The 27,423-nt window shown below is 38.6% G+C and overlaps 2 protein-coding genes across 4 annotated transcripts in view; one reads left to right on the top strand and one right to left on the bottom strand.

Annotated features, from left to right (window-relative positions):
• Positions 1-5,321, bottom strand: part of ORC1 (origin recognition complex subunit 1) — a 33,938-nt gene extending 28,617 nt beyond the window's left edge. For all 3 annotated transcript variants that reach the window (XM_060140066.1, XM_060140065.1, XM_060140067.1), the window contains exons 1-3: positions 5,230-5,321; positions 1,333-1,431; positions 471-545 (exon numbers count right to left, since the gene is read on the bottom strand). The gene's annotated coding sequence lies outside the window, so the exon portion shown is untranslated. The remainder of the gene's footprint in view (positions 1-470; positions 546-1,332; positions 1,432-5,229) is intronic.
• Positions 5,322-5,534: 213 nt separating this feature from the next.
• PRPF38A (pre-mRNA processing factor 38A) lies at positions 5,535-25,611 on the top strand. The gene is made up of 10 exons (XM_060140063.1): positions 5,535-5,853; positions 10,350-10,509; positions 12,079-12,200; positions 13,815-13,900; positions 20,487-20,597; positions 23,172-23,284; positions 23,901-23,927; positions 24,037-24,134; positions 24,565-24,613; positions 25,187-25,611. Exons 1-10 carry the CDS (start codon positions 5,724-5,726, stop codon positions 25,227-25,229), a joined length of 939 nt encoding a protein of 312 aa, XP_059996046.1. The 5' UTR covers positions 5,535-5,723; the 3' UTR covers positions 25,230-25,611.
• The last annotated feature ends 1,812 nt before the right edge of the window (positions 25,612-27,423 follow it).

The following is a 27,423-nucleotide window of genomic DNA, read 5'->3' as shown; positions in this document are numbered from 1 at the left end:
TATCCAGGGAAACAGAAAGGTCAATATGTGAAAAACTATAGATGTTTAGAAGTACTTACTAGGTACAAGACACAATGATAGATGTGAAACATCTAATAATGTGAAACTAAAAGACAGTGATACAGTAGTTGTAAGTATCTTTATAACATTTATAATCTAGGTAGGGATAAAATATAAACACACGAAAGGACAACTAACAGTGCAAAGAGCCAAGAGAAAGCCAGAGAGACTACTGCAAGGTAGAGGACCAGGCTTGTGACTGTTCAGGGAGGAACGATTTCTTAAAGGGGTTTTCTAAAATGAATGTTAAATAATGGGTAGCTATTGCTAAGATGGATGAAATGAGGGTTTCCAAGGGATGGAGGCAAAAACATGCAAGGGGCATTTGGGGGAATGGCAATGGATTTTATCAAATGTATCATTCCACTTACCTTAAAAACAAAACAAAACAAAACCCCAGGGTCACTAACCTGTTCTGCTCTGGCAGTTGGAAGCGGTCTTTTTCTTTGCAGCTGATAGGTCCTAGATATTAATATTGTGAATAGCTGAAAAGAAACAACTATATTAAAGTACATGGGAAAAAAGACATTTTTACTGACAATTCTGAAATGAGAATGAAAACTCCAAACATATGTGACAATCCTCTTTACAATATGGAAGCTACAATCTATGAGTCCTAATAATAATGCCAACTCATTATCTTAAGTTTAAGTTATTAAGAAAACAATTCTTTCCTCTAAATTCAATGCTTTTCTTATAGAGCTAAAGTTTGACAAAACTGGGGTTTAAAAAAAATTTTTTTTTAATCCAGTCTGACAGAATTTCTCTGAATTACTGATAGAGGGACCAATAATTTCAGTCCATGTTGAAAACAACAGAATTAGAATAGCATTATTGACATCCTGATTAAATAATCTGGTTTCCTAAAGTCAGTAGCATTATGTCCTACATTCTACTTGGGAACATTCTGACCCATAAGATTTTCTGCTTTTAAAAAAGGTATTTTTAATATAATTTGAGGAAACTAATTAGCAAAAAGAAGATACTGAGTCATTAGTAAATGCACAGCTTACAAATGATGCCTGAATGATTACTATTAAGAACATTTAGAGTATGATTCACAACACAGTATTATTAAAATCAATCTAATTTTAATTAAATACATTGTAGAAATGAACAAACAGCAGACTGATGAGTTAAAACAAGTAGGAGACTTGTGCTCAAGTAAAAATGCATTTGGACTCATTATATCTAATAATCTTTTGGCAAAAAGTTAGTAAAAGTGTTCGAATCTCAATAAATGTTCAAGGAAATATATTAACTCTAACTTACCTTCAATATACGTTCCTTTTAATGGAAGATGTAACATGGAACCATCAGTAAACTTGTAACTTTTCACCTTTCCGCGATGAAATCAGGCAAAATAGGCTACTGAGATACAGACAAAAGATGCAAGTAAATAAGCTCCATCATTAAAAAAAATTGGAATATCACTGAGAGTGCTTTGTAGTAAAGTGGAATCTCCCAACACATTTTCTACAATTCTCGAATAATCTAACTGCAGGATAAATGCTCTGATTTGTCACAGTGTCTATGATATTTGATAACATTGGCACAAGGATTGCACTTTTTCAAACTAAAAGCTGGCATACAGAAGGACTATCTCCATACTCCTAAGGTACTCACGTATACCTAAGGTCATCAAATCCATGCTTTCAACGCCTTTAAATAGAAACCGTATTTTAGTTACTAAAGCATGCACCCTCTTTCAAAAACTAAGCCAAGATAAAATTTAACACTCCTTTTCTAGATCATGAGCTGTGTTCACTGAGACCAGTATAAGCATATATGCGTGCAAAGCTGGATGATTTACCAAAGGGTGAGCAGGCAGGGGTATCGGAAGGCTCTCTGGGCCTGGACCACATAACCTGCCTCAACTCAGCCTGTCACTATGCTCCAGGCCTGCTTTTCCAAACCTCAAACAGACCAAGGTTGTTAGTGCCCTCAGACTTACACAGTTGCTGTTCTCTCTTCCTGAATATCTTTGCAGGGATGGCTCAAGTCTCAGCTCCAGTGAAACTTCCTCAGATAGGCTGATAGCCAATGGGAAGTTACTCGCCACCCCCTTATACTACTGCCTAAGGTCATGTTCTATTGCACCGACCTATTATCAAAGCCATAAACATTATATTACTTTCTTATTTGTTGTACTTCCTACATCAGAATGTTAAATTCTAAAAGAGCAGGGATCTTGGGACCTTGTCTGTCTTGTTCATAACTGCATCCCCAGGGCCTAGGTTAGGACTTCACACATAATAGCTGAACAAATTAATGAATGAACTGGGTTTTTTTGTTTTTTAAATTTTTTGGCCGTGCCAAGCGGCATGTGGGATTTAGTTCCCCAACCAGGGATTGAAGCCACACCCCCTGCATTGGAAGCATGGAGTCTTAACCACTGGACCGCCAGGGACGTCCTGAATGAACTGTTTGTAAAAAATCATTAGGACAATACCAAGTGTGGTAAGGATGTAGAGCAGCCAAAACTCTCATACACTGCTGGAGGGCATGTAAATTGGTAAAACCACTTTGGAAATTTGGCAGTATATACTAAAGCTGAACATATGCATATCCTATGACCCAGTAATTCCAACAGAATATACCCAACAGAAAAACAAACATATCATCAAAAGACATGAACCAGAATGTTCATAGCAGCACTATACAGCAATGAAATGAAACCACCAACCACAACTGCACACATGTGGGGAAAATCTCACAAAATAACAATGAGCTAAAGAAATCAGACGCCAAAAGAATACATACTATACTGATTCCATTTACACAAAGGTCAAAAACAGGTAAAAGTAACCTATGGTGTTAGAAGTCAGAATAGAAGGAAACCCTGGTGACTGAAAGGAAGCACAGTGGGGGAGTGGAGTGCTTCTGGGATGCTGGACATGTTGTTTCTTGAACTGGATACTGGTTACACAGGTATGTTCTCTTCAAGAAAACTCACTGAGCTGTATATGACTTGTGCATTTTCTATATGCAGGTTGTTTTTCCATGAAAAGTTCAAAAAATTAATCAGAAGTCTTTCTGAAGAGGCAGCATAAGGAAATCATAGTATATATCAGGCCTCTTTGCACTGTTACACCACTTTCCTACCCTCGACCCAGCACTGCATCTCATCCACCGTAAGCAAAAAGGTTCCCCAACAGCGGTGATGAATGGAGTGGAAAGGCAGGCCAGACTTGGCCTAGCAAAGGCTTTGGCTTCTAGGAGATACCCACTACAGGCTCCTAATGTTGCAGATACCAGAAATCTGGAACATGCACACTACCCAGTCCAGGAGCCACACCCAAGGAAAACAGATAAGGGAGTTGCAGTAAAAATAATGATAGCAGATATTTATTGATCCAATAAGACAGAGGTAGAACCAAAACTCTTGATACGTTTATCTCATTTAATCCTCACAATAATCCTAGAACAATGCTAGTCCATACTAAGTGCAAGGCAGGCACTCAGTAATAAATATTTGCTGAATAAAAGGTAGATGCTATTAGCACTTCAAGATGGTAAGTTGTCCCAGTGTTATACAGGATAGCACATGCTTAATTCAAACCCCGAGCAGCTGGATTCCAATGACTGTGCTCTTAAGCACTTACCTTAGAACACCTTGTGTGAAAGTAGATAATGTTAATACATGTCTAAGACAGCTTGCTTCTGGTATGCTTATTACAACAAACCAGGCTTCCCAGCCACTGACTGAAAGGTCAAATGGGCCTTAATTTCCTTACCCACAAAATGGGGATATTGGATTCGTGGAAAAGATCATTCGGGAACTTCCATAAGATGTTACGGAAAACCCAAACGAACTTTTTGGCCAAACGAATAGAAACTTTCTTTTATTCAACCAATATTTATTTATTAATCATCCATTCTGTACCAGGCACTATTCTAGAATTACTGAGGATTAAGTGAGAAAATGCAAAATGGTCAATTCTCTTCCCCAGTCCCTTGCATTTATGTGTAAGGGACAGTGATTCTTTTTTTTTTTTAATAATTTGATGAATGTTATGAAACACATACAATTCACACAAAATTTTGCATTTAATTTCAGGGAATTCATAAACCTTCTAAAGTCCATATATCGCCCTTTGTTACATTAAAATTTGTTGCAGAGGGACTTGATAAACATGATCTCACACCAGAAACCTCCAATGGCATTCAAAACCACCCAATACAGCAGGGAAGAGGGTACCACTTTTACAGATAACTAAAATCGAAAACTGCCATATCCGATCATTGCAATTTGCAGATAGTCCAAGATAAGAATCTCGCATCTCATGCCTCTAAGTCCAGTGCTTTTTCCAACTGTCAAAATAGAAGGCCCTTCTCTTCATTGGTGGCGCAGTGGTTGAGAGTCCGCCTGCCGATGCAGGGGACACGGGTTCGTGCCCCAGTCTGGGAAGATCCCACATGCCGCAGAGCGGCTGGGCCCATGAGCCATGGCCGCTAGGCCTGCGCGTCCGGAGCCTGTGCTCCGCAACGGGAGAGGCCACAACAGTGAGAGGTCCAAGTACCGCAAAAAAAAAAAAAAAAAAAAAAGAAGGCCCTTCTATCCCGGGGTTAGACTAGAGAAAGTAAAAGAGGTGCCATTACACTCTCCTCCTGGAAAGAAGGTGGATGAGAGCCCAGCAGTTAAAAGCAGCTCTTCTGGGGAAAAGAAGACCTGGGTAGGAGCTCAGGCCGCTTAGTCACAAAAAGGGACTTAGACAAGTCTCTTTCTCTCTGGGAGCAACTGCTACATCCGTAAAATCGGGTAATAACTTCTGCTGCTCCGCCTTCCCTGTGGTGCTTGCTACATAACACTACGCTGAAATGAGGAAAAGATGCGACTGCTTCACAAGGGCCATGCAGATGGAAGGTTCACATGGTTCAGATCATTACTGAGAGTCTCAGGGCGCTGAGGACAGGAGTGTTCACGCTTTTCTGTTGTTGGCTTTCGGTTTCCCCGCTACAAGGTCGCAGTCCCCGGGAGAAAAGCTGTTAGAAATCGCAATGTGGAAAGTAAAACGTTCCTAAAGGGTTTAGAACGTGCCTGGCACTTAATAATAGGCGCTTAGTACATATCTGCTGAATGGATTAATGGCTGAATGAGTCCACAGAGAACAATTCCTCAGTCCCGCGGCTCAGATCCCTCTCCAGCCCGTGGGACGCCACACTCACCGGGCGCCGCAGTTTGTTGGAGCTGGGCGCAAGCCCTCCGCTTCCCACCGTCCCCGCTTCAGGAGCTCGTGGAGCTGCAGCAAATCTACCTGCCCAGGGGCACTCCTCTTACAGCTACCAGCCGCGTACTGGAGCCGAAGCGGGGGCCTCCCAAGGAATGGACAGAAGGTGGAGAAAAAGAAATTTCCCGCCAACGCCGTAGCCCCGCCCCCAGGGTGTCTCCACGTTCCGTCAGCAGCCAGCCCTTCCGCCCCGCCCATCTAAGGAGGGGACGCAGGACGTACATCCGTCAACGGTCAGAGGCCATCATTGATTCGGTATGCTACGCCGTTCGCGCAAGAAAGTGCCCGACTCTAAAACATTTCCGGGTTCAAGATGGTCGCCCAAACTATTTAGTGAGACTTCCTCCATCCTTCTCCATTCCACTCCGGTTTTTTAACCTGGATGTGACGTCCTAAAGAACCCGACGGAAATAGAACGGAAGGAGGTGTAAAATGGCGAACCGTACTGTAAAAGATGCGCACAGCATCCACGGCACCAACCCTCAGTATCTGGTGGAGAAGATCATTCGGACGCGCATTTATGAGTCCAAATACTGGAAAGAGGAGTGCTTTGGCCTTACAGGTGAGCAAGAGCGCGCCGATCCCCCCGCCCCAACCCCGGTCATCTTGTGGCCCAGTTCTCCAGACCAGTCCGATAGGACTGGCCCCTGGGGGTGAGACTAGAGGGGAATCATTGTCATTCAGAAAAATCTGAGCGCCTACTCTGTGCCTAGTCTTGTGTTGGGCTTTGGGAACACAGATGGATCTGATAGGACCTCATTCGGAAGGGTGTCACGTTGCGGTTCTTTGAGTCATTACATGTTTAATGATAACTTGCTGGGTTCCAAACAGCACAGAGACCCTGAAGGTCTTAAAGGAATGTCAATATGCTTGAAACCAATTCATGATCGTCCTATACTCAAATCTGGACCATTTGCAGTATTTCCACATCCCAGTCCTAATATAAATATATGCTATTCAGAGAAATATTCCAGGTAGTCTTTGATCTTTGTTTAATTCTGGCTCCTCTTTTGGAGCTGTGTTACCCCAGCGAACCGTGGCTTTCTTTACTGTAAAACGAGCATAGTAATACTGAACTTAAAGGTCAAAGAGTTGTTCTAAGGATTAAATGAAATGTATAAAAAGTGTTTGGTATAATAAAAGGAATCCAAATCGGAAAAGAAGAAGTAAAGCTGTCACTGTTTGCAGATGACATGATACTATATATAGAGAATCCTAAAGATACTACCAGAAAATCAATGAATTTGGTAAAGTAGCAGGATACAAAATACACAGAAATCTTTTGCATTCCTATACACTAATGATGAAAAATCTGAAAGAGAAATTAAGGAAACACTCCCATTTACCACTGCAACAAAAAGAATAAAATACCTAGGAATAAACCTGTCTAAGGAGACAAAAGACCTGTATGCAGAAAATTATAAGCCACTGATGAAAGAAATTAAAGATGATACAAACAGATGGAGAGATATACCATGTTTTTGGATTGGAAGAATCAACATTGTGAAAATGACTATACTACCCAAAGCAATGTACAGATTCAATGCAATCCCTATCAAACTACCACTGGCATTTTTCACAGAACTAGAACAAAAAATTTCACAATGTGTATGGAAACACAAAAGACCCCAAATAGCCAAAGCAATCTTGAGAAAGAAAAATGGAGCTGGAGGGATCAGGCTCCCTACTTCAGACTATACTACAGAGCTACAGTAATCAAGACAGTATGGTACTGGCAGAAAAACAGAAATGTAGATCAATGGAACAGGATAGAAAGCTCAGAGATAAACCCACACACATATGGTCACCTTATTTTTGATAAAGGAGGCAAGAATATACAATGGAGAAAAGACTTCCTCTTCAATAAGTGGTGCTGGGAAAACTGGACAGCTACATGTAAAAGAATGAAATTAGAACACTCCCTAACACCATACACAAAAATAAACTCAAAATGGATTAAAGACCGAAATGTAAGGCCAGACACTATAAAACTCTTAGAGGAAAACATAGGCAGAACACTCTGTGACATAAATCACAGCAAGATCCTTTTTGACCCATCTCCTAGAGAAAGGGAAATAAAAACAAAAATAAATGGTACGTAATGAAACTTAAAAGCTTTTGCACAGCAAAGGAAAACATAAACAAGATGAAAAAGGTGTTTGGTATAGTTACAGCTATATGTTAATAAAAAGCACTCAGTAATCAGTGGTGGCGGTGGTGCTGTTACCATTGTTAACTACTGCTCTGCTGTTACTGCTCTGCCACCATCCTAGCTGTGTGTCCATGGACGAGTCATATTGTTTCTCTGAGTCGCCATTAAATTTTGGAGTCATGTAAGGTTTACTTTGGGGGCTTTTTCTCATTCCATAGTTTTCTTCTTGGATGATATCTGTACCACAGTTACCTCATATATATAGATGCCTTTAAATTTATCTCTGCAGCCCAAATCTCTCCCTGAGATCTAAGTCTCTGATTCCAAGGCATGCCAACTCCATATGTGCAAAAGTGAACTCATGACGTTTTTTCCCAACACTAGGTTATGTTCCCTTGTCATATATTTTCATTGCATTCTGCATCTTCTTTCAATTACTGATCACACTTTCAATATTTTTTTTTAATGCTTTCTGCCTTGCCTGACTGTAAACTCCATAAGAGTAGTCATTGGGTCCCTCTTCTTTATCCCTCTACCTGTATCTCTGCTACTTGGCACCTAACTATAAATTGCCAACTGTAATATGGAATGAATTAATATAGAAATTATCCTAAGGGAACTTGGAGAAGTCTGATTTATAAAGTGATTTCCCATTAATAGTACCTAACCTTTATTTATTTATTTATTATCTGTGTGTCAGGTAGGTATTAGCATTTGTTTCTATTATCTCATTTGATTCTTACTATAGCCCTTAACTTTGTACCTTTATTATTCAAATTTGAACTGACAGGCTCAAAGAGAGGTGAAATGACTTGCCCTAGTTCACACAGCTAGTGTTTGATTTTTTAAAAAAAATATATTTATTTATTTGGCTGAGCCGGGTCTTAGTTGTGGCATGTGGGATCTTTAGTTGTGGCATGTGGTATCTAGTTCCCTGACCAGGGACTGATCCCGGGCCCCCTGCATTGGGAGTGTGGAGTCTTAACCACTGGACCACCAAGGAAGTCCCTAGTGTTTGATTTTTTTTTTTATACAGCAGGTTCTTATTAGTTATCTATTTTATACATATTAGTGTATGTATGTCAATCCCAATCTCCCAATTCATCACACCACCACGTCGACCCCACCCCCCACCCCACCCTCTGCCGCTTTCCCCCCTTGGTGTCCATACGTTTGTTCTCTACATCTGTATTTCTATTTCTGCCTTGCAAATCAGTTCATCTGTACCATTTTTCTAGATTCCACATATATGCGTTAATATACGATACTTGTTTTTCTCTTTCTGACTTACTTCAGTCTGTATGACAGTCTCTGGGTCCATCCACGTCTCTACAAATGACCCAATTTTGTTCCTTTTTATGGCTGAGTAATACTCCATTGTATATAGGTACCACATCTTCTTTATCCATTCGTTTGTTGATGGGCATTTAGGTTGCTTCCATGACCTGGCTATTGTAAATAGTGCTGTAGTGAACATTGGGGTGCATGTGTCTTTTTGAATTATGGTTTTCTCCAGATATATGCCGAGTAGTGGGATTGCTGGGTCATATGGTAATTCTACTTTTAGTTTTTTAAGGAACCGCCATACTGTTCTCCATAGTGGCTGTATCAATTTACATTCCCACCAACAGTGCCAGAGGGTTCTCTTTTCTCCACACCGTCTTCAGCATTTGTTTGTAGATTTTCTGATGATGCCCATTCTAACCGGTGTGAGGTAATACCTCATTGTAGTTTTGATTTTCATTTCTCTAATAATTAGTGATGTTGAGCATCTTTTCATGTGCTTCTTGCCCATTTTTATGTCTTCTTTGGAGAAATGTCTATTTAGGTCTTCTGCCCATTTTTGGATTGGGTTGTTTGTTTTTTTAATATTGAGCTGCAATGAGCTGTTGATATATTTTGGAGATTAATCCTTTGTCAATTGATTCGCTTGCAAATATTTTCTCCCATTCTGAGGGTGGTCTTTTCATCTTGTTTATGGTTTCCTTTGCTGTGCAAAAGCTTTTAAGTTTCATTAGGTCCCATTTGTTTATTTTTGTTTTTATTTCCATTACTCTAGGAGGTGGGTCAAAAAAGAGCTTGCTGTGATTTATGTCAAAGAGTGTTCTTCCTCTGTTTTCCTCTAAGAGTTTTATAGTGTCCAATCTTACATGTAGGTCTTTAATCCATTTTGAGTTTATTTTTATGTATGGTGTTAGGGAGTGTTGTAATTTCATTCTTTTACGTGTAGCTGTCCAGTTTTCCAGCACCACTTATTGAAGAGACTGTCTTTTTTCCATTGTATATTTTTGCCTCCTTTTGTCATAGATTAGTTGACCATAGGTGCGTGGGTTTATCTCTGTTCCATTGATCTGTATTTCCCTAGTGTTTGATTTTGACAACAGTATTGAAAGGTTATTATCCCCATTGTCTAGATGAAGTTCGCTCAAGGTTGTGTAGCTATTGAGGAGTTATTTGTTGTTATTGTTTTGTTTCTTCTAACTCTTAATCTGGCTTTTTTTCCTCCTAACATGATGCCAAGCACGGACTCTGAAGTTAGACTGCTTGGATTAAAACCCAGGCCCTGCCACTTTCTGGCTGTGGACCTTGAGCACATCACTTAATCTTTCTTAGCCCTCATTTTCCTGGCTGAAAACAAGGGCAGTGCTAGAACTTACCTCCATGGCTTGTTGTGAAGATTAAATGAAATAATATGAAATGCTTAGCAGAGTACTTGTTATATAATAATCTTTCAGTGTATATTGACTGCTGCTATTATTAATTATTATTACACTCTTGTTCTCCTAATATTAAACTGTTAATTCAGGAGCACCAAACGTTGAACTAGCTTTAACTTCTCTCCACTTCAAACCTGGAAAAGCTTAGTCCTGATGTGTCTGAGATGCCACTCTGTTTTTGTTTCTTAGCTGAACTTGTTGTCGATAAAGCCATGGAGTTAAGATTTGTGGGTGGTGTCTATGGTGGCAACATAAAGCCAACTCCCTTTCTGTGTTTGACCTTGAAGATGCTTCAGATTCAACCTGAGAAGGATATCATTGTAGAGTTTATCAAAAATGAAGATTTCAAGTGAGTGAAATGTTTATTAGCTAATATAAAAACTTCAATTTCATGGTCCAGAATTTGGCTTTAGTTAAGAGGAGTGAAAACAGTGTTATCTCATTTCCACAGAGTTCCACTCTAGGATTTTGCTCTTGAGCCTCTTGAGTTTGTGTTTTGTGTGTTTTGATTATATTGACCTTCTCCTTCACTGTCTCAGTCTTGATGGCTTTTCCCAAAAAAACAGTATTTCACAAACTCACTGAGCATATACTAAGCAGAAGTGAGTGCCTAATATGTTGGTAGCAGTGAATGCTTAAGGATGAAGAAAACAACATAGTGTGGTAAAGAAGATGGAAACTTTGGTGTTAAATGTAGGTTCATGTCCAGACCCTGTTACTTATTAACTGTGACCTTGGAGAAGTTACTTAATTTTCTAAATTTTACTTTATTTACCTATAAAATGAAACAGTAATAGCAACTCAGGATAGATGTGAGGATTAAGGAAGACAGAACAGTAAATCTCCCAACACAGTGCCTGTTGCAGGGTGTACGGCCCCAAAATATAAGCTGCTCTTATTATTTTATTATCCATTTTCAAGGAGCTCACAGACAAGTATAGGAGACAGACATAATAATAGATTATTATGTGCCACCCTCTATTCTAAAAAATTTAATATAATAATTTATTTAAACTTCACAAAACCCTGTAAAATTATTATCCCTATTATATAGGGGAGGAAACTGAGGCAGAGAGAGATTGGTTTCCCCAAGGTCAAATGCTGGTAAGTGGCAAAGCTAGTTTCAGAGTCCATATCCTTTGCCACTCTATTTTGTTTGTCATATACAGAAACTGTTGAGTTTCAAATGCCTACTCTTTATCCAAGTGGAGATTTGAGTGGGTAGTTGGGATATAGGAGAAAGGGAGAAGAAAGGAATCTTACAAACATTAATGGCTAGAAAACAGCTAACTTTTATTAGGCACTTACTGTGTGCTAGCTATATGCTATGCTTAGCACCTTACATACATTTTTTACTTAATACACCAAGCCATCAAATTAGGGACTATCAGGTACATTTTATAAGGATTGAGAAAGCAAGTAAATTGCCCAGTGTTACACAGTTAGTAAATAATGGAATCAGAATTTGAACCCAGATGACTTTGACTTTTTTCCATAACCAGCATTCTGCTTCCTAGCAACAATTTATATATTCATGTCTATGTAAATTGGTTGTATTGTTAGTAAATAAATCTTATACTTTCGGTTGTTAAATTTAGTATCTCATTTGATTCTTAAAATAATCCCATGAAGTAAATAGGTTGTATCTTAGTTTTACAGATGATATAATAGACCCTGAAAGTTGAGCAGCATATCCTAAGTAACCACAGCCAGTAAGTGGTAGAATGAGAACTTGAACACAGGTCTCCATATTTTAGCTATCTTTCTACTGCCCCATGCTGCTTCTAAAAATTTAGCTTTCTCATCTGCCAAAGAGAAGAAAGAACTTGTTTATCCACTACTGTCATGAGAAAAGCCAGTTGTAAAACTCAGGAACTTTGTAGGATGGCCTGTTGTTTCACTGTCATCTATGTGTCAGGTATGTCCGCATGTTGGGAGCACTTTACATGAGGTTGACAGGCACTGCAATTGATTGCTACAAGTACTTGGAGCCTCTATACAACGACTATAGAAAAATCAAGAGCCAGAACCGAAATGGAGGTGAGTATGGTGCCAGGTGTCTAGACCTTCATCCCTGAGCCAGTTTTTATTTCACCAGTATCTCTAGTGTCACATTGTCACATACATTGTGAGTGTTGCTCTTAATCCAGATTGTTACTGCCTTCAGTCAGGTCCTCCTTCTCTCTCATGGGGAGTAGCACTCCATTAGACTACTAGCTTCCTTTCGACCTTACCCAGTCTGCCCGTCTGCCTGTCTTTCCAACTGCATCTCATGTTAATCCTTGCTTTGCATCATGTGCTCCATCCCATAAAGACCTAGCTCCTGAATGACCTTCACTGTAAAATCCTTCTCCAGACCTCCCAGGCAAGGTTAGTTTTCCATACATTACACCTTCACAGTTCTTTCTACTGGCCTCTCTTGTACGATACTTCACCCTGCAGTATATAGACTGTACTCATGCTTATGTAGGAATCCCACTGAAAAATAATAAGTGTATCCAGGAGGGGCAGCTCCATACCTTTTACAAAGAGACATATTTTGTGGTAAAATGGGATTCAGGGAATGCAGTCAGAACTTTTTCTCACTTAGTATCATAACAAAAGACTAGTAGCATTTGCCTTTACCCTCTACATATTACACTAAGGAGTAGAAGTTAAGAATTTGGTATTATTCTTTAAACTTTTATTAACTTATTCATTCATTGAATAAATACATATTAGGTGTCAATGTTATGGCAGGTACTATGCTATGTACTGAAAATAATATGGTGAACAAGATGGACATGGTCATGGCCATCATGAAATTACTTAGTTATGACTCTATTATGTTAAACTAAGACAGGAGTTTTAAACCTAGTGACAATTTGGGCCAGATATTTCTTCGTTGTGGGGAGCTGTCCAGTGCATTATAGGATGTTTAGCAGCGTCCCTGGCTTCTACCCACTAGAGCACCCCATAGTTGCAGGGGGCAACACCACTGAACTAAGAACCAAGAACCACTGAACTAAGGTAATGTTTACCATAGAAATTCTAAGAAGCTATTGCTCCACTTACCATATAAGATACATGATTCTTAAAAATAGCAAATCACTATGTTGTACACCTGGAACTAATATAATGTTGTAAGTCAATTATACATCAATTTAAAAAAAGTTTGCTGACCCGTGCAGGGGAAAAGATACATATTCTATATTCAGGAACTTAGTGGGTTCACATGAGAAATTGTACTTGAGTTATAAATTTTATTCATGAACATTACCCCATTACAATTCAGGACTCTTTGTGTTTGTTTTTTGTGTCTCTCCTGCTAATTGGGACAGCTTCATTCATCCCTTTATCCCCAGCTCCTAGAAGAGGCATGGCACGTAAATGGCCTCAATAAAAGGGAGTTGAATGAATGAAGATAGGTGGTGATGACAAGAATATGAAAGGCTGTAGTTTGAGTCCAGGTTTGACAGTAGTCCCTTCAGTGTAACTGCCACACTGCAATAGCTTTATTAGTGAATGTGCAGGCAAAGGGAAGCTGCAGAGAATTCACACTTTCTATACCAAGTACCCTGTTAGATATCTTACATAAAGAATCTTACACTTCTTTTACTTTTTGGCTATTTAAATTTATTTCCTAGTTACTTGAGCTTATTATTTTTCTTTCAGAGTTTGAACTGATGCATGTGGATGAATTTATTGATGAACTACTGCACAGTGAGAGAGTCTGTGATATCATTCTGCCCCGGCTACAGGTAAGAGATAAAGGTCATATACACACAATACACAGTACACAATAAAATGTGTGTAAAGATCTCTTTACACGCATACATGATAAAACACCATGGAGCTCAGAATCTTCTTTTTTTTTTAATTGAAGTATAGTTGATGTACAATATTATGTAAATTATAGGTATACAGTATAGTGATTTACAATTTTTAAGGGTTCTACTCCATTTATAGTTATTATAAAATATTGGCTATATTCCCTGCATTGTACAGTATATCCTTAGAGTTTATTGTATACCTAATAGTTTGTTCCTCTTAATTCCCTCCCCCCCTTCCCTCTCCCCTCTGGTAACCACTAGTTTGTTCTCTGTATCTGTGAGTCTGCTTCTTTGTTACATTTACTAGTTTGTTGTATTTTTTAGATTCTACATATAAGTGATATCATACAGTATTTGTCTTTCTCTGTCTGATTTATTTCACTTAGAATAATATCCTCCAATACTGTATAGCACAGGGAACTATGCTCAGTACTCTGTAATAACCTAAATGGGAAACGAATTTGAAAAAGAATAGGTACAAGTATATGTATAACTGAACCACTTCACTGTATAGCTGAATCATTTTACTGTACACTGTACTGTACTGTACTCCATTATGAAATAAAATTTTTTAAATAAATAAATAATTTTAAAATAATAATAATATCCCCCAAGTCCATCCATGTTGCTGCAAATGGCAAAATTCCATTCTTTTTTATGGCTGAGTAGTATTCCATTGTATATATATATACTGCATTTTCTTTTTTGTTCCAAATATACATATATTATTATATTTCTTTATAAAAAATTAATGTAATTATGACAATATACTTTAGGTTTTTTAAAAAAATTTTTATTGGAGTATAGTTGATTTACAAGGTTGTATTAGTTTCAGGTGTACAGTAAAGTGAATCAGTTATACATATATCCACTCTTTTTTAGATTCTTTTCCCATATAGGTCATTACAGAGTATTGACTAGAGTTGCCTGTGCTATACAGTAGGTCCTTATTAGTTATCTATTTTATATATAATAGTGTGTATATGTCAATCCCAATCTCCCAATTTATTTCTCTCCCCTCTTCCCCCTCTGCTAACCATAAGTTTGTTTTCTGCATCTGTGACTTTCTGTTTTGTAAATCAGTTCATTTTTACCATTTTTTTAAGATTCCACATATAAGTGATATCATATATTTGTCTTTCTCTGTCTGACTTCACTCAGTATGACAATCTCTAGGTCCATCCATGTTGCTGCAAGTGGCATTATTTTGTTCTTTTTAATGGCTGAGTAATATTCCATTGCATATACGTACATCTTCTTTATTCATTCATCTGTTGATGGACACTTAGGTTGCTTCCATGCCTTGGCAATTGTAAATAATACTTCTGTGAACATTGGTGTGCATGTATCTTTTCAAATTAGTGGTTTTGGGTTTTTTTGGGTATTTACCCAGGAGTGGACTTGCTGAGTCATATGGCAGTTGTGTTTTTATTTTTTTTGAGAAACCTCCGTAATGTTTTCCACAGTGGCCGCACCAATTTACATTCCCACCAATACTATATGAGGGTTCCCTTTTCTCCACATCCTCGCCAACATTTGTTATTTGCATTTTTTGTGATGACAGCCATTCTGACAAGTGTGAGGTGATATCTCATTGTGGTTTTTTTGATTTGCATTTCCCTGATGATTAGTCATGTTGAACATCTTTCCATGTGCCTGTTGGCCATCTGCATGTCCCCTTTGGAAAAATATCTATTTAATTCTTCTGCCCATATTTTTTAATGGGGTTGTTTGCTTTTTTCTTATGGTCCTCCTAATTAGCAGTCTTCATGTCTATGAGGAAGATAGGAGATTGGGAGTGAGAAGAAAACAGAAAAAGTGATTGAAGGGTAGGGCTTTAAAAGTGAATAACACAAGAAAATTTTGTTCTTTAAAATGTTATATTATTAAGGAGATTGTAGTAGAGTAGGTTTTTAAGCTTTGTGAGCAGTTTTTCAAATTGATCTTCATATAAAAATCTAGGCTATAAAACAGATGAAAGGAAGGTCAGGAATGGGAGACTGATCCACCTTAAATATCATCTTTATCGTCTTACCTCCCTTTCCTAGTGAGAAGTAATTGTCCGTGAAGCATCTTTCAAGAATGAGTCTTACAGCATATGATTTTTAAAATAATATTGTAAAATACAAAGAGAAAACAGATATAGTAGGTAGCCTAAAGAGAAAGGGAATGGTCTATAGTGGAGAGTTGAAATTTATCCATGTTGTTGCACATTTCAATAGTTTTTTATTTCATTTGTTTGCTGAATAGTATTCCATTGTATGGATATACCACAATTTGTTTACCCATTCATCTGTTTATGCAGAATTGCAGGGTACAAGGTCAATGTACAAAAATCGGTTGTATTTCTGTACACTAGCTATAAGCAACTGGAATTTGAAATTTTGCTAAAAAGGTACCATTTACAACAGCATCAAAAAATTTAAAATAGGGCTTCCCTGGTGGCGCAGTGATTGAGAGTCCACCTGCCGATGCAGGGGACACGGGTTCGTGCCCCGGTCCAGGAAGATCCCACATGCCGCGGAGTGGCTAGGCCTGTGAGCCATGGCCGCTAGGCCTGCAAGTCCGGAGCCTGTGCTCCGCAACGGGAGAGGCCACAACAGTGAGAGGCCTGTGTACGGGGAAAAAAAAAAAAATTTAAAATAATTAAGGATAATTTTGTCAAAAGATGTGTAAGACTTAAAACTATAAAACATTGCATTACTGATGGAAATGAAAGAAGACTTAAGTAAATGGAGATATATCATGTCCGTGGTATATTTTATACCATGACTTAGAATTGTTAAGTTGTCAATTCTCCCAAATTAATCTGTAGATTCAATTCAGTTCCAGTCAAAATCCAAATAAAATTTGATATAACTTGACAAACTGATTCTCAAATTTATATGAATATGCAGAGGACCTAGAATATCTAAAACAACTTTGAAAAAGAACAAATTAGGAGGACAAACACTACCTGATTCCAAGACAGTGTTGTGTTGGCATAAAGCTAGACAAGTAAATAAATGGAACAAAGTAAAGGGACCAGAAATAAGTGTACATATATATGGTCAGTTGGTTTTCTACAGAGATGTTAGGGCAATACAATTGAGAAAGGATAATCTTTTCCACAAATGGTGCTAAAACAGTTGAATAGCCGTATGGAAACCAATGAATCTCTACCCTTAGCTCATAAACTTGAAGGGGATAATAGTCTCATAAAAGCTAAGAGTATAACATAAAGAAGGAAAACATAGGTGAAAATCTTAGTGACCTTGGGTTTGACAAATTCCTATAATAAGACATAAAACCATGAATTATTTATTAAAAATTAATAAATTGGCCTTTATAAAAATTAAAAACTTGCCTTTCAAAAGACACTATTACAAAACTAAAAAGGCAGGCCACAGACTGGAAGAATATATTTGCGCAACATATATCCACCAAAGTTCTTGAATCTACACTATATAAAGGACTCTTGAACTGAATAACAACTCAGTGGACAAATGAACAAAAGATTCTAACAGACATTTTACCAAAGAAAATACATAGTTGGCCAATAGCACATAAAAAGTTGTTCCGTACCGTTAATCATTATGGAAATGCAAATTAAAGGCACAGTAATATACACTACATACCTAGTAGAATGTGACCCTGACCCTATCAGGTGTTGGTGAGGATGTGGAGGAACTGGAAGTCTCCGTATCCTATTGGTGACAATATAAAATGGTACAACCTCTTTGGAAAAGTTTGCCAGTTTCTTAAGAAGTTAACCATACAATCCAGCTATTCCACTTCTAGGTATTTACTTGAGAAATGAAAGCTCATGTCCACACAAAGACATAAGCACAGATAATCATAACAGTTTTATTTGTAATGGCCAGAAACTGGAAACAGCCCAAATGTCCATCAAGTGAATGGACACAAATTGTGATGTGTCCATACATTGGTACTACTCAGCAGCAAAAATGAACTATGGATGCACAACAGCGTGGATGAATCACAAAGTAATTGTGCTGAGTGAAAAAAGACAAAAAGCTGTATGTACTGTATAATTCCTTTCTAATAAATGTAAATATAGTGACAAAAAGGAACAGTGGTTGCCTAGGTGCAAGATAAGGGAGTGGGGAGGAAAGGGAATGAGAAATCACAAAGGAGCACAAGTAAACTGTTGGGTGGGGTGGATTTATCCATTATATTGCTATAGTGGCTTACAGTTGTATACAGTACGACTCAACACTCATCAAATTGTATATTTAAAAAATGTACAGTTTATTGTGTATCGATTATACCTCAGTGAAACTATAAAATGTATTGCAAAAGTCATTGGAATACCTGTAGAGTAAGGGTCTTTTGCTCTTAGTGCTCTACTATTCTCTTATTCTGATGTCTATGTAAGAATCAGCAGCATTAATGAAAGGGTCGCAGAAACAGTGTTTAAGATGGGGGATGGGAGCAAATTCTTAAGTTTTAAGCAACCACAGAAACCCAAACTGGGAGGATCCAGAACTTCAGGTCTCTTTTTTGATCCTACTGCAGCTCAGTAATTTTGAAGCAATTTGCTGTATCCCACCTGCTTTTGAGGTGCTCATTTCCTTGCTAGATATAAACTAAAAGGAATAATTTAAAGATCAAAGGTCACGTAGTATATGATTCTCTTTATACGGTATATTCAGACTAGGCAAATACATAGAGACAAAGCAGATTCGCGGTTACCAGGGGTTTCAGGGAAGGGGGAATGAGGAGTGATTACTTAATAGGTATGGGGTGTTTTTCTGGTGTGATGAGAAAGTTTTTAAACTAGTGAGAGGTGGTCATGGAATACCATTGAATTTTATACTTTAAAATTGTTAATTGTGTATTATGTGAATTTCACCTCAATAAAAAACAGATCAAAGGGATCTGAAAAACTTCAAAGTAGAGAATAGAATGGATTACAGATACATAATAAATGGGTGAGGTAAATTTGCTCGAGGCAGCAAACCAGATGGATAAATGTAGTTGGTAGATGAGTGCTCACACTTAAATGCAATGAACCACTCCTCCTCCACAGTGACTCAGTTACAGAAAATCCTAGAAAATAATCCTGAAAATTATTTCTTCTTTTCCATATTGGCTACTGTAGACTGTGTAGTGAAAAGAATGACATTTAAAATCTGAAAACCTGATTTCAGGGCCCAATTCTCACATTTATTATCCTTAGCTGCTACTGTTATTTTTAGAAATACTGCAAGAAATGGAATATTCTGAAGTGCAGTCAGTTATAACTAAGGGTTCCAAAGCTCGGTCATCTCTAAGCAAGCATATTGATGCAAATGAGGTAGTCTGCCTGGAGGCTAGAAGGAAAGACCACAAAGCAGGACCCTCACTGAGGAGAGAGAAATTGAAATATGACTGATATCTGTTATGTCACCAAGGGGTGTGTTCCGGTGTGGGCCTCTCTATGTCCTGGATGAAATGACCCTTAAGACCACCTTCTGCTTTGATTTCTGTTCCTATTAAGCAACTCATAGGGCATCAATTTAGCTTCTCATGTGCCCTGACATTGGCAAGGAGTTGCTCTGGAATGAATTCTAATTTTGTCAAACACAAATACTGTAAGTTAATACACTGACTTCAGTCACTTCCAAGTCTGGTGAACATTAGGGATTCTAGATGCCCTGTCTGATGCAGTCCTAGATCCCAGACTGTGGTGATCCTTTCCAAGGAGCCCTTTTTCAAGGGATTGACTTCACTAAATGGCATCTTTGTCTCATTTCTCCTAATCTTCGTAGAATTTTGTTAGTGATGAGTGAGAGCAAAATAGAGAACAAATGTTACTATTTATTTTAGGGCTATCCAATGATCTCTATGTCCTTGGCACAAAAAATGGTAAGGGGTCTTATGACCCAGTCCATTTGTCAGTTTTAAACTCACCTTTGCCTTTCAGGTCCTTAGTCACTCAGTAAGGACTACTAAGCCACATCTTAGAAGAAATGGAACCAGGAAATGGATTGTTTATATCCTGAGCCTTGTTCAAAATGCATGACTGCAGACAGCTACCCTAAATCCTGGGTCTAGTCGAGAGTTGGTGCTACTTCAGAGCAGGACCCAAACCCCCAAACTGGGCTGAGTCTCAATGGATCTCTTGGGTTAGATTCTGGTCTGAGCCTCTCCTGGCAGAACTACCAGCCAACAGTCTCAAACTATTGGCCCTTGTGTGTGAAGCCCATATTTTTTATTCAAGGCTATACCCATACTGATTGATATTCTAGTGACCTTAGAATATAAGATCACAGGGAGTAGAGGCAATAGAAAAGTGATGCTCTCTTCCACTTTGTATTTATCTCTTTACAGGGGAACTTAAAATATATATATAGATTCCAGGTATGCGAAACTCCTTAGGAAAATCTTGAATTGTCTAGGATGTCTTTGAAATGAAATTGCCTCACCTGCTGCACCATAGGTTTTCTCTCACTCCCAGAAGCCCAGTGTTGCAGCTTCAGGACATAGAGGAGGTAGCAAGCCCCCCCAACTCTCACTGTGTTCTCTGTAGAAACGCTATGTGCTAGAGGAAGCTGAGCAACTGGAGCCTCGGGTTAGTGCTCTAGAAGAAGACATGGATGACGTGGAGTCCAGCGAAGAGGAGGAAGAAGAGGATGAGAAGGTCAGACACCTGGGAGCTTAAGGGTTGGAGGAGGGAAAGTTACAGGGAATGGGAATGGTCTTTTTTGTTTTGTTTTCAAACTTTAATTTTTAACTTTCTTCAACCAAAAAATACAATATGTAGTCATTAAGAGTATAGGATTTATAGTTAAATAGACCTTGATCCATATCTCAGCTTTGCTGTTTACTAGCTGTATAATCTTGTGCAAATTACATAATCACCATTTTCTCTTCTATAAAGCAAGGATTATGAAACCTTTCTTTTAGGACTGTTGTGAGCATTAAATGAAATTATATATTATATACATAAAGCCATTAGCTTTGGGACATAATTGCTTAATAAGTGGTAGCTATTAAAATAAATACTTCGGACAAAAACAATACTCTTCATAATTGAATGCATACTAAGGAGTAAGCCTAGTTTAGGGGGAAAAAACCACCTACTGCATGGTCATGTTCTTTCACTACTTGTTAAAATGCTGAAAAGTTGAAAACAAGCAAGCTGTCAGGGAGCAGTCAGGTAAACTATTATAGCAATTCAACAGACTATTAGGCCGCCATTAAAAGTATTATGAGAAGTATATGATAGGGACTTCCCTGCGGTCCAGTGGTTAAAACTCCACGCATCCACTGCAGGGGGTGAGGGTTCGATCCCTGGTCAGGGAACTAAGATCTGGCATAACGTGTGGTGTGGCCCAAAGAAAAAAGCATATGATAATGTGGAAATGATTGTGGTGATGTTAAAAAAAAAAAAAGGATCTAAAACATTTGTGATTAAAATTATAAGAACATGTATAGAAAAAGGCTGGGGGAAATATAAGAAATTCTGGCCTATGGATACTGAGACAGTGTAGATGGAAGTGTAGCTCTGAGCTAGTAGGCTCCATCTAAGTTAAGTGCTAAAGGAAGCGCAATCATTCATGAATTGAAAGCCAGGCAAGGCTGAGGTGCTTCTTCTGTGGTGAGAGGACCAAAAGTAGGCATTCTTTTTTTTTTTTTAATGGAAAATTTAATCATATACCAAAGTGGAGAGAAAGTGTCTCCATCTACCCATCACCTAGCTTCAACAATGATCAACTCAGCTGCTTTGTTTCCTCCACATCTCTACCCAATTGTCCCTCACCAGTTACCTTGAAGCAGATCACAGCCATCATATATTTCATAATATTTCAGAAAAGACAAGGGCCCCTTTTTTAAGCAAAACTATATACCATCATCACCCCCCAAATGAACAATGATGCCTTAATCTCATTAAATATTCAGTGTTCACATTTCCCCAGCTATCCTACATTTTTAACAGTCTGAACTAGTATTCAAAGAAGGTCCATAAATTGTAACTGGTTCATCTTGTAGTCTGTCAGTTCCATCCATTGTTAATTTTTCCTCTTGCAGATTTTAAATATATCAGGTCATAACATTCTGTACATATTCTCACAATCTGTATTTTTGTGATTGTGTCCCTGTGGTATCACTCATTGTGTTCATTTGTCCCTTGTATTTTCTGTAAACTAGTACTTGAGTCTAGAGGCTTTAATTGGATTTGGGGTTTTTATCCCCTTTGGAGTGGAGCAACACTACTTCATAGGTAATAGTGTGTACTGCCCCCAGGATGAGCAAAGTCTGGCTGTCTCTCTTTTTGTAATATTAGGAGCCACTGATGATCTTTGCCTAGATCCATTAGGGGTTGTAAAATGGTGATATTCTAATTATTTCTTCATCATTTGTTACCTGTAACACTGCTATAAAGAGAAACCTCCCAAATCAACATTTAGTTTTTCATAGGTACAGTTTATATAAGGTAAGATAAATTATTTCCCTTTATCAGTTTTTAAAATAATGAGTTGATTTGATAGTATCCTCCCAAGGAGGAAAGCTCTCTTGCCCTTGGTAACACTGTGAGTTCATGGATTTAAGCATATTTGGTGTGTTTTGGACCATTATTGTCCTTGTTGATGCTCAAATTGTCCCATCTTTGGCCAGTGGGGGCCCCTCGACTTGTGAGGCTTTTTGATACAATCATAGTAGTCTCAGCCCCTTACTTTCTGATATATGTTCTAGTCATGTCTTGTTACCTTCTAGCCTGGACCTAGAATTAGCCAGTTTTCCAAGAAGCCCTTGGTTGCATTAATTGGGATATGATATTTAGAGACCACAGTCTGGGCTCATTGCTACAGCTGTGTTTCTAGGACTTTACAGTTAACAAAGCTAGGGGAAAATTTTTTTTAAGCTTCAAGTACACTATGAGTTTGTACTTATTAATCTTATCGATCTTACATCTGCATCTCTTTTCTTTCACGTTGGAAATCCCATCTTCTTAAGAAGCATACTTACTTACCTCTCACTACTCTTACATAGTCCCAGAATAATGGTACCAGCACTAAACAATAATGGATTAGAAACATTAAAAAATTTTTGCTTGTTTTTTCCTTAGGGTTATCCATGTATTCAAATTACTGTTTTAAAGTCACTTGGAGGTGGAATTTGGGACGGAATGGGGAGGAGAGTGTAAACTGTGTTCCTAGATGGTTGTCTATAAGCCTGTGCTCATCACTGACCCATTCTAACTCTTTTCCAGTTGGAAAGAGTGCCGTCACCTGATCACCGCCGGAGAAGCTACCGAGACTTGGACAAGCCCCGGCGCTCTCCCACACTACGCTATCGGAGGAGTAGGAGTCGGTCTCCCAGAAGGTTAGGGCCCTAGTCATTGGCCTCTTCCAGGGAGACTTTAAGCACTGTAGCGTAAAAGTTTGGACTTCATGGAAGGAAAAATGCCAGCCTATGGATAATGTCTGTCAATGTATTAGTTGCTACAAAACAACCACTCACAAAACCTCAGTGGCAGACATTTATTTAGTTCACAGGTCTGTGGTCAGTGGTTTAAGCTGGGCTTAGATAGGAGGTTTTTTGAGTATAAACTATGGTCCCTCATCTGGTGCAATCGGTTGTCTTTTGGCTAGTATAGGACAGCCTTAGCTAGGATGACTGGAGCAGCTCATCTCTTCTCTATGTGTGTCACATTCTAGGCTAGGTTAGGCCTGTTCCCATGGCAGTGGCAGAATACAAGAGCAAACAAGGCCAACCATGCAAGTGTCTTTCCAGTATCTGCTTGCATCACATGTACAAGTATCCCATTGGCCAAAGCAAGTCACGTGGCCAATCCCAGACTTGGAGTCAGAGGGTATTAAAGTTACATGACAAAGGACATGGATAACAGAGTTGGGTGAAGAATTGGGGTAATTTTTGCAATTTACAATATCCAGTGCACCTACTAAGGTTCTTCTTTCTCTTTTTTCTTTCCGTATAGGCGGAGTCGGTCTCCCAAAAGAAGGAGGTAGGCCTTTAGTGACTTGTGATGAAGGATAGGGATTTGGGGAGGGGGATGCTGTTGTTGTGTTTATACTGTCGGACAGATGTGGGAGTCTGACCAGTTATTTCCACAGCCCCTCCCCTCGCCGAGAAAGGCATCGGAGCAAGAGTCCAAGACGTCATCGCAGCAGGTCCCGAGATAGACGGCATAGATCCCGCTCCAAGTCTCCGGGTATAGCATTTGGGCCTTTTGCTATTGGTTGTCTTAAAGAAATGTAATAGGAGCAATTAGCTTCCTGCAGTACAGTAGTACCTTACTTTATTATTGTCTAGGAAAAAAGGAAGTGGATATAGAATTTGAAAATTAGACTTCACATCTTAACTGTCACTTACCAGCTTTGTTGATAGGAGGATGAGCTTCAGTTTTTTCATCTGAAATTATAGGAGTAAGACTTAACAGATTAGTGGTAAATACCCAATGTGATATTTTTGAAATTTAGCCATAAAGCCTTGTGAATACATATGAAGTGAGTTCAGTTCTCTGCTACCAACAGTGTCCCTATCATAGGCCAAAAAATATTAAGCCAATGAAAGGAATTGGGAGAAATGACAGTGGAGGAATAGGAGGGTAGAATCTCATTCAATAGCCTTTTCTTCCCCAGGTCATCACCGTAGTCACAGACACAGGAGCCACTCAAAGTCTCCTGAAAGGTATGGATTAACCTCTATTTTGACTTAAGAATTTCACTCTTTATTCAGAAATTAAAGTCCCAATTACAACTAAGGTGGACCTGAAATTTTCTTGTATTGATGGAGACACTCAGGAATTCTCCTTAATTACAGGACAAAGTTGGGCTGTTGCCCTGAAAATTACTAGAATTATATATACTGTGTTTTGTTTTTCCTTTGTAGGATTGCAGCTTTCAATAAAGGCATGAGCTTTAATCTCAGGAGACCTGGGGTTCAGTCCCAACTTTTAACACTTAACAGTTGAGTGACATTGGACAAGTCACTTTCATTTGATAAATTTTTATTAGAAACTTCTATATGCTGTACACTGTTAGGTGCACTCAATCTCTCAGAGGTCATTTCCTCAATGGTAAATTTTGGAGAATGCCTAACTTGGTGTTACTCTTAAACATAAAAACACCAAGTATATTTATGAATGTTGGGTATCATCTCTGTCCCCATCAGTGTTAGCATATCCCAGTCTTCCTCAAAAGTCCTTGCCCAGGTTCCCAAACAGCTGTTAAATTTAATGGTTTGTATGTGTTGCCATTTCAGATCTAAGAAAAGCCACAAGAAGAGCCGGAGAGGGAATGAGTAACAGACTCAGTTTGGTTTTAGTCCAAGTGGCCTTCTGTGGAGATAAAGGCATCTGTCTATGTGCAAGAATGAAGATCTACTCCCCAGGCAGCTATGAGAATATTCTGGATTTTTTTTTTTTTTTTTTTTTTTTTACCAAAAGTTTCTTCACTTTTTCTTTTTTAAATGAAAGAGGTGCTGAGTTTTGTATCTTGTTTTGAATCATAATCCACATGTTTGTTTGAGTGATAATGCTTCCTAAGGGCTGCTTTTGACCTCTTTGTACAACCAACCTTGTTTGTACTCAAATTTATGAGGGTAGAATGGACTGGAACAGAAGGTATGAAACAAGGGGAGGATGTGGCCACCTGGTGACCCTCTTGTTATTAAATTTGACACACCCATTTCCTGTTTTTCTGTGGTTTAGTTTTGGTTTACACTGTGATTAGAACTGTTCTGAGAATCCTGAGATTTGTGCTGCTGCTTGCTGTACCGTTAAAAAACCAAGTCAGTAAAATATATTAGCTCCAAGTTTTATTTCTAGCAGCAGCAAGTGGTAATAAACATGAAAACTGACTGGTTAGCAGCAGCTTTATAAGAAAAGAATGAATTCAGTTTGTAAGGCTTCTTCTGGATCATTTAACAGTTGCACTGAATGTTCAACAAACAGTAAAACTTAACACTTTTTATATAGCGTTCTTTCACAGTGTTGTTTCTTCTTCCCCACAGCCTTGAATTCCAGATTAAGGTGCTCAGCGCCTTTATACTACGGGCATTGACATTATCAAATCTAGACAGTAGTAGTATGGCAACTAGGTTGAAAAAATTTGATGGAGAGAAAAGTATCTAATGCCACTCAGGGTTTTAACCTGAATTGCTGGACAACAGCACCATTCACATAACCAGAAAATACAGCAGGAAGAGACCAGGTTTTAGAGGGGTAGGTAAGGTAGTGAGGGTTGTGGTAGTAGTGAAAATGATGCATTCAGTTTAACTTGAAGTTTAATTTGAGACAGCTAAGGTATATCTAGATAAAGCCCATACATCGTAAATAAAAGCACAGTGATCCAACCCTGAATTGAGGTAATTGTGGAAGGTGTAGAATTGAATGCAGTGCCCAGGGAGATGTATGTATATGTAAGAAAAGCCAGTAATAGAATCATAGGCAACACCAACACTGTTGAGGAAGAAGTGCAAACACCGATTGAAAACTGAAATGAATCATTCAGAAAGGTAGAGGAAATAGAGTGGGTTTAGAAGCTAAGGACACAGAAGTAAAATAAGGACTGAATAGTGTCCACGGGTATTGATAATCAAGAGGGTGTTGGGGTCTTTGCTAGAAGAGTTTTGTCTACCTGTTCTTACCTTTCCTCCTTTAAAAAGGAAAAAATGATCAAATGATTTCCTGCAGCTCTGTCCTTGGCAAGAATTGTGAAGACCAGCTGCCTCACAGGATCCAGTTTCTTGTGAAGTCATATTTGGTCATAGGATAAACATCCTATTGCTTGCTGTTGAACTTAAGGACTTTTGCATCAATATTAAAGCATTTTGGGATCATATTTGAGATTTCATGTTCTTCACTGATTGCTCTCCTGATAATATCTGAGCTAATGTTGTCCATAAGAGCTATTATGGTTCATCATACAACTATATATAGGACTGCCTTTAAAAATTAAATATAAGCACCTCTATTTGTATCTGCTATAGAGTCCTAGCAGTTATTTCTTTATCAAAGTGTTCTAAATGGAAAGAAATGTATGCTGGCTGAATGACCTTTGGACCAACCAAGTCATCATCCAGTATACTGTTAAAATAAAATTTTAAAAGTATACTTTATTATTAAACTATAAAAATTTAGAAACCCACCCCAAAACCCCAATCATTTTTTTTTTTTTTTTTTGCGGTACGCAGGCCTCTCACTGTGGTGGCCTCTCCCGTTGCAGAGCACAGGCTCCGGACGCACAGGCTCAGCGGCCATGGCTCATGGGCCCAGCCGCTCCACAGCATGTGGGATCTTCCCGGACCGGGGCACGAACCCGTGTCCCCTGCATCGGCAGGCGGACTCTCACCCACTGCGCCACCAGGGAAGCCCCCCAATAATTTTTAATACCAGAAATAAACCTCCCCAAGCATAAACTATAAACTTAAAGCATACTTAAGAGTGGGACGTGTCAAACCTCTCTCTAGAGATCATTTTGATAAATTACAGAATTGTA

This window comes from Lagenorhynchus albirostris, chromosome 2 (genome assembly GCF_949774975.1).
Source record: "Lagenorhynchus albirostris chromosome 2, mLagAlb1.1, whole genome shotgun sequence".
Lineage (NCBI taxonomy): Eukaryota > Metazoa > Chordata > Mammalia > Artiodactyla > Delphinidae > Lagenorhynchus > Lagenorhynchus albirostris.
Note: the sequence above shows the minus strand (reverse complement) of the source record. Positions and strands in the feature narration are given on the sequence as shown.

Excerpts from the sequence above, each read along its gene's own strand:
- PRPF38A (XM_060140063.1), top strand. The coding sequence starts at position 5,724 with ATGGCGAACCGTACTGTAAAAGATGCGCACAGCATCCACGGCACCAAC. Across the intron at positions 12,201-13,814 it reads GAGCCAGAACCGAAATGGAG|AGTTTGAACTGATGCATGTG; the intron begins GTGAGTATGGTG and ends TTTTTCTTTCAG. Across the intron at positions 13,901-20,486 it reads TCATTCTGCCCCGGCTACAG|AAACGCTATGTGCTAGAGGA; the intron begins GTAAGAGATAAA and ends TGTTCTCTGTAG.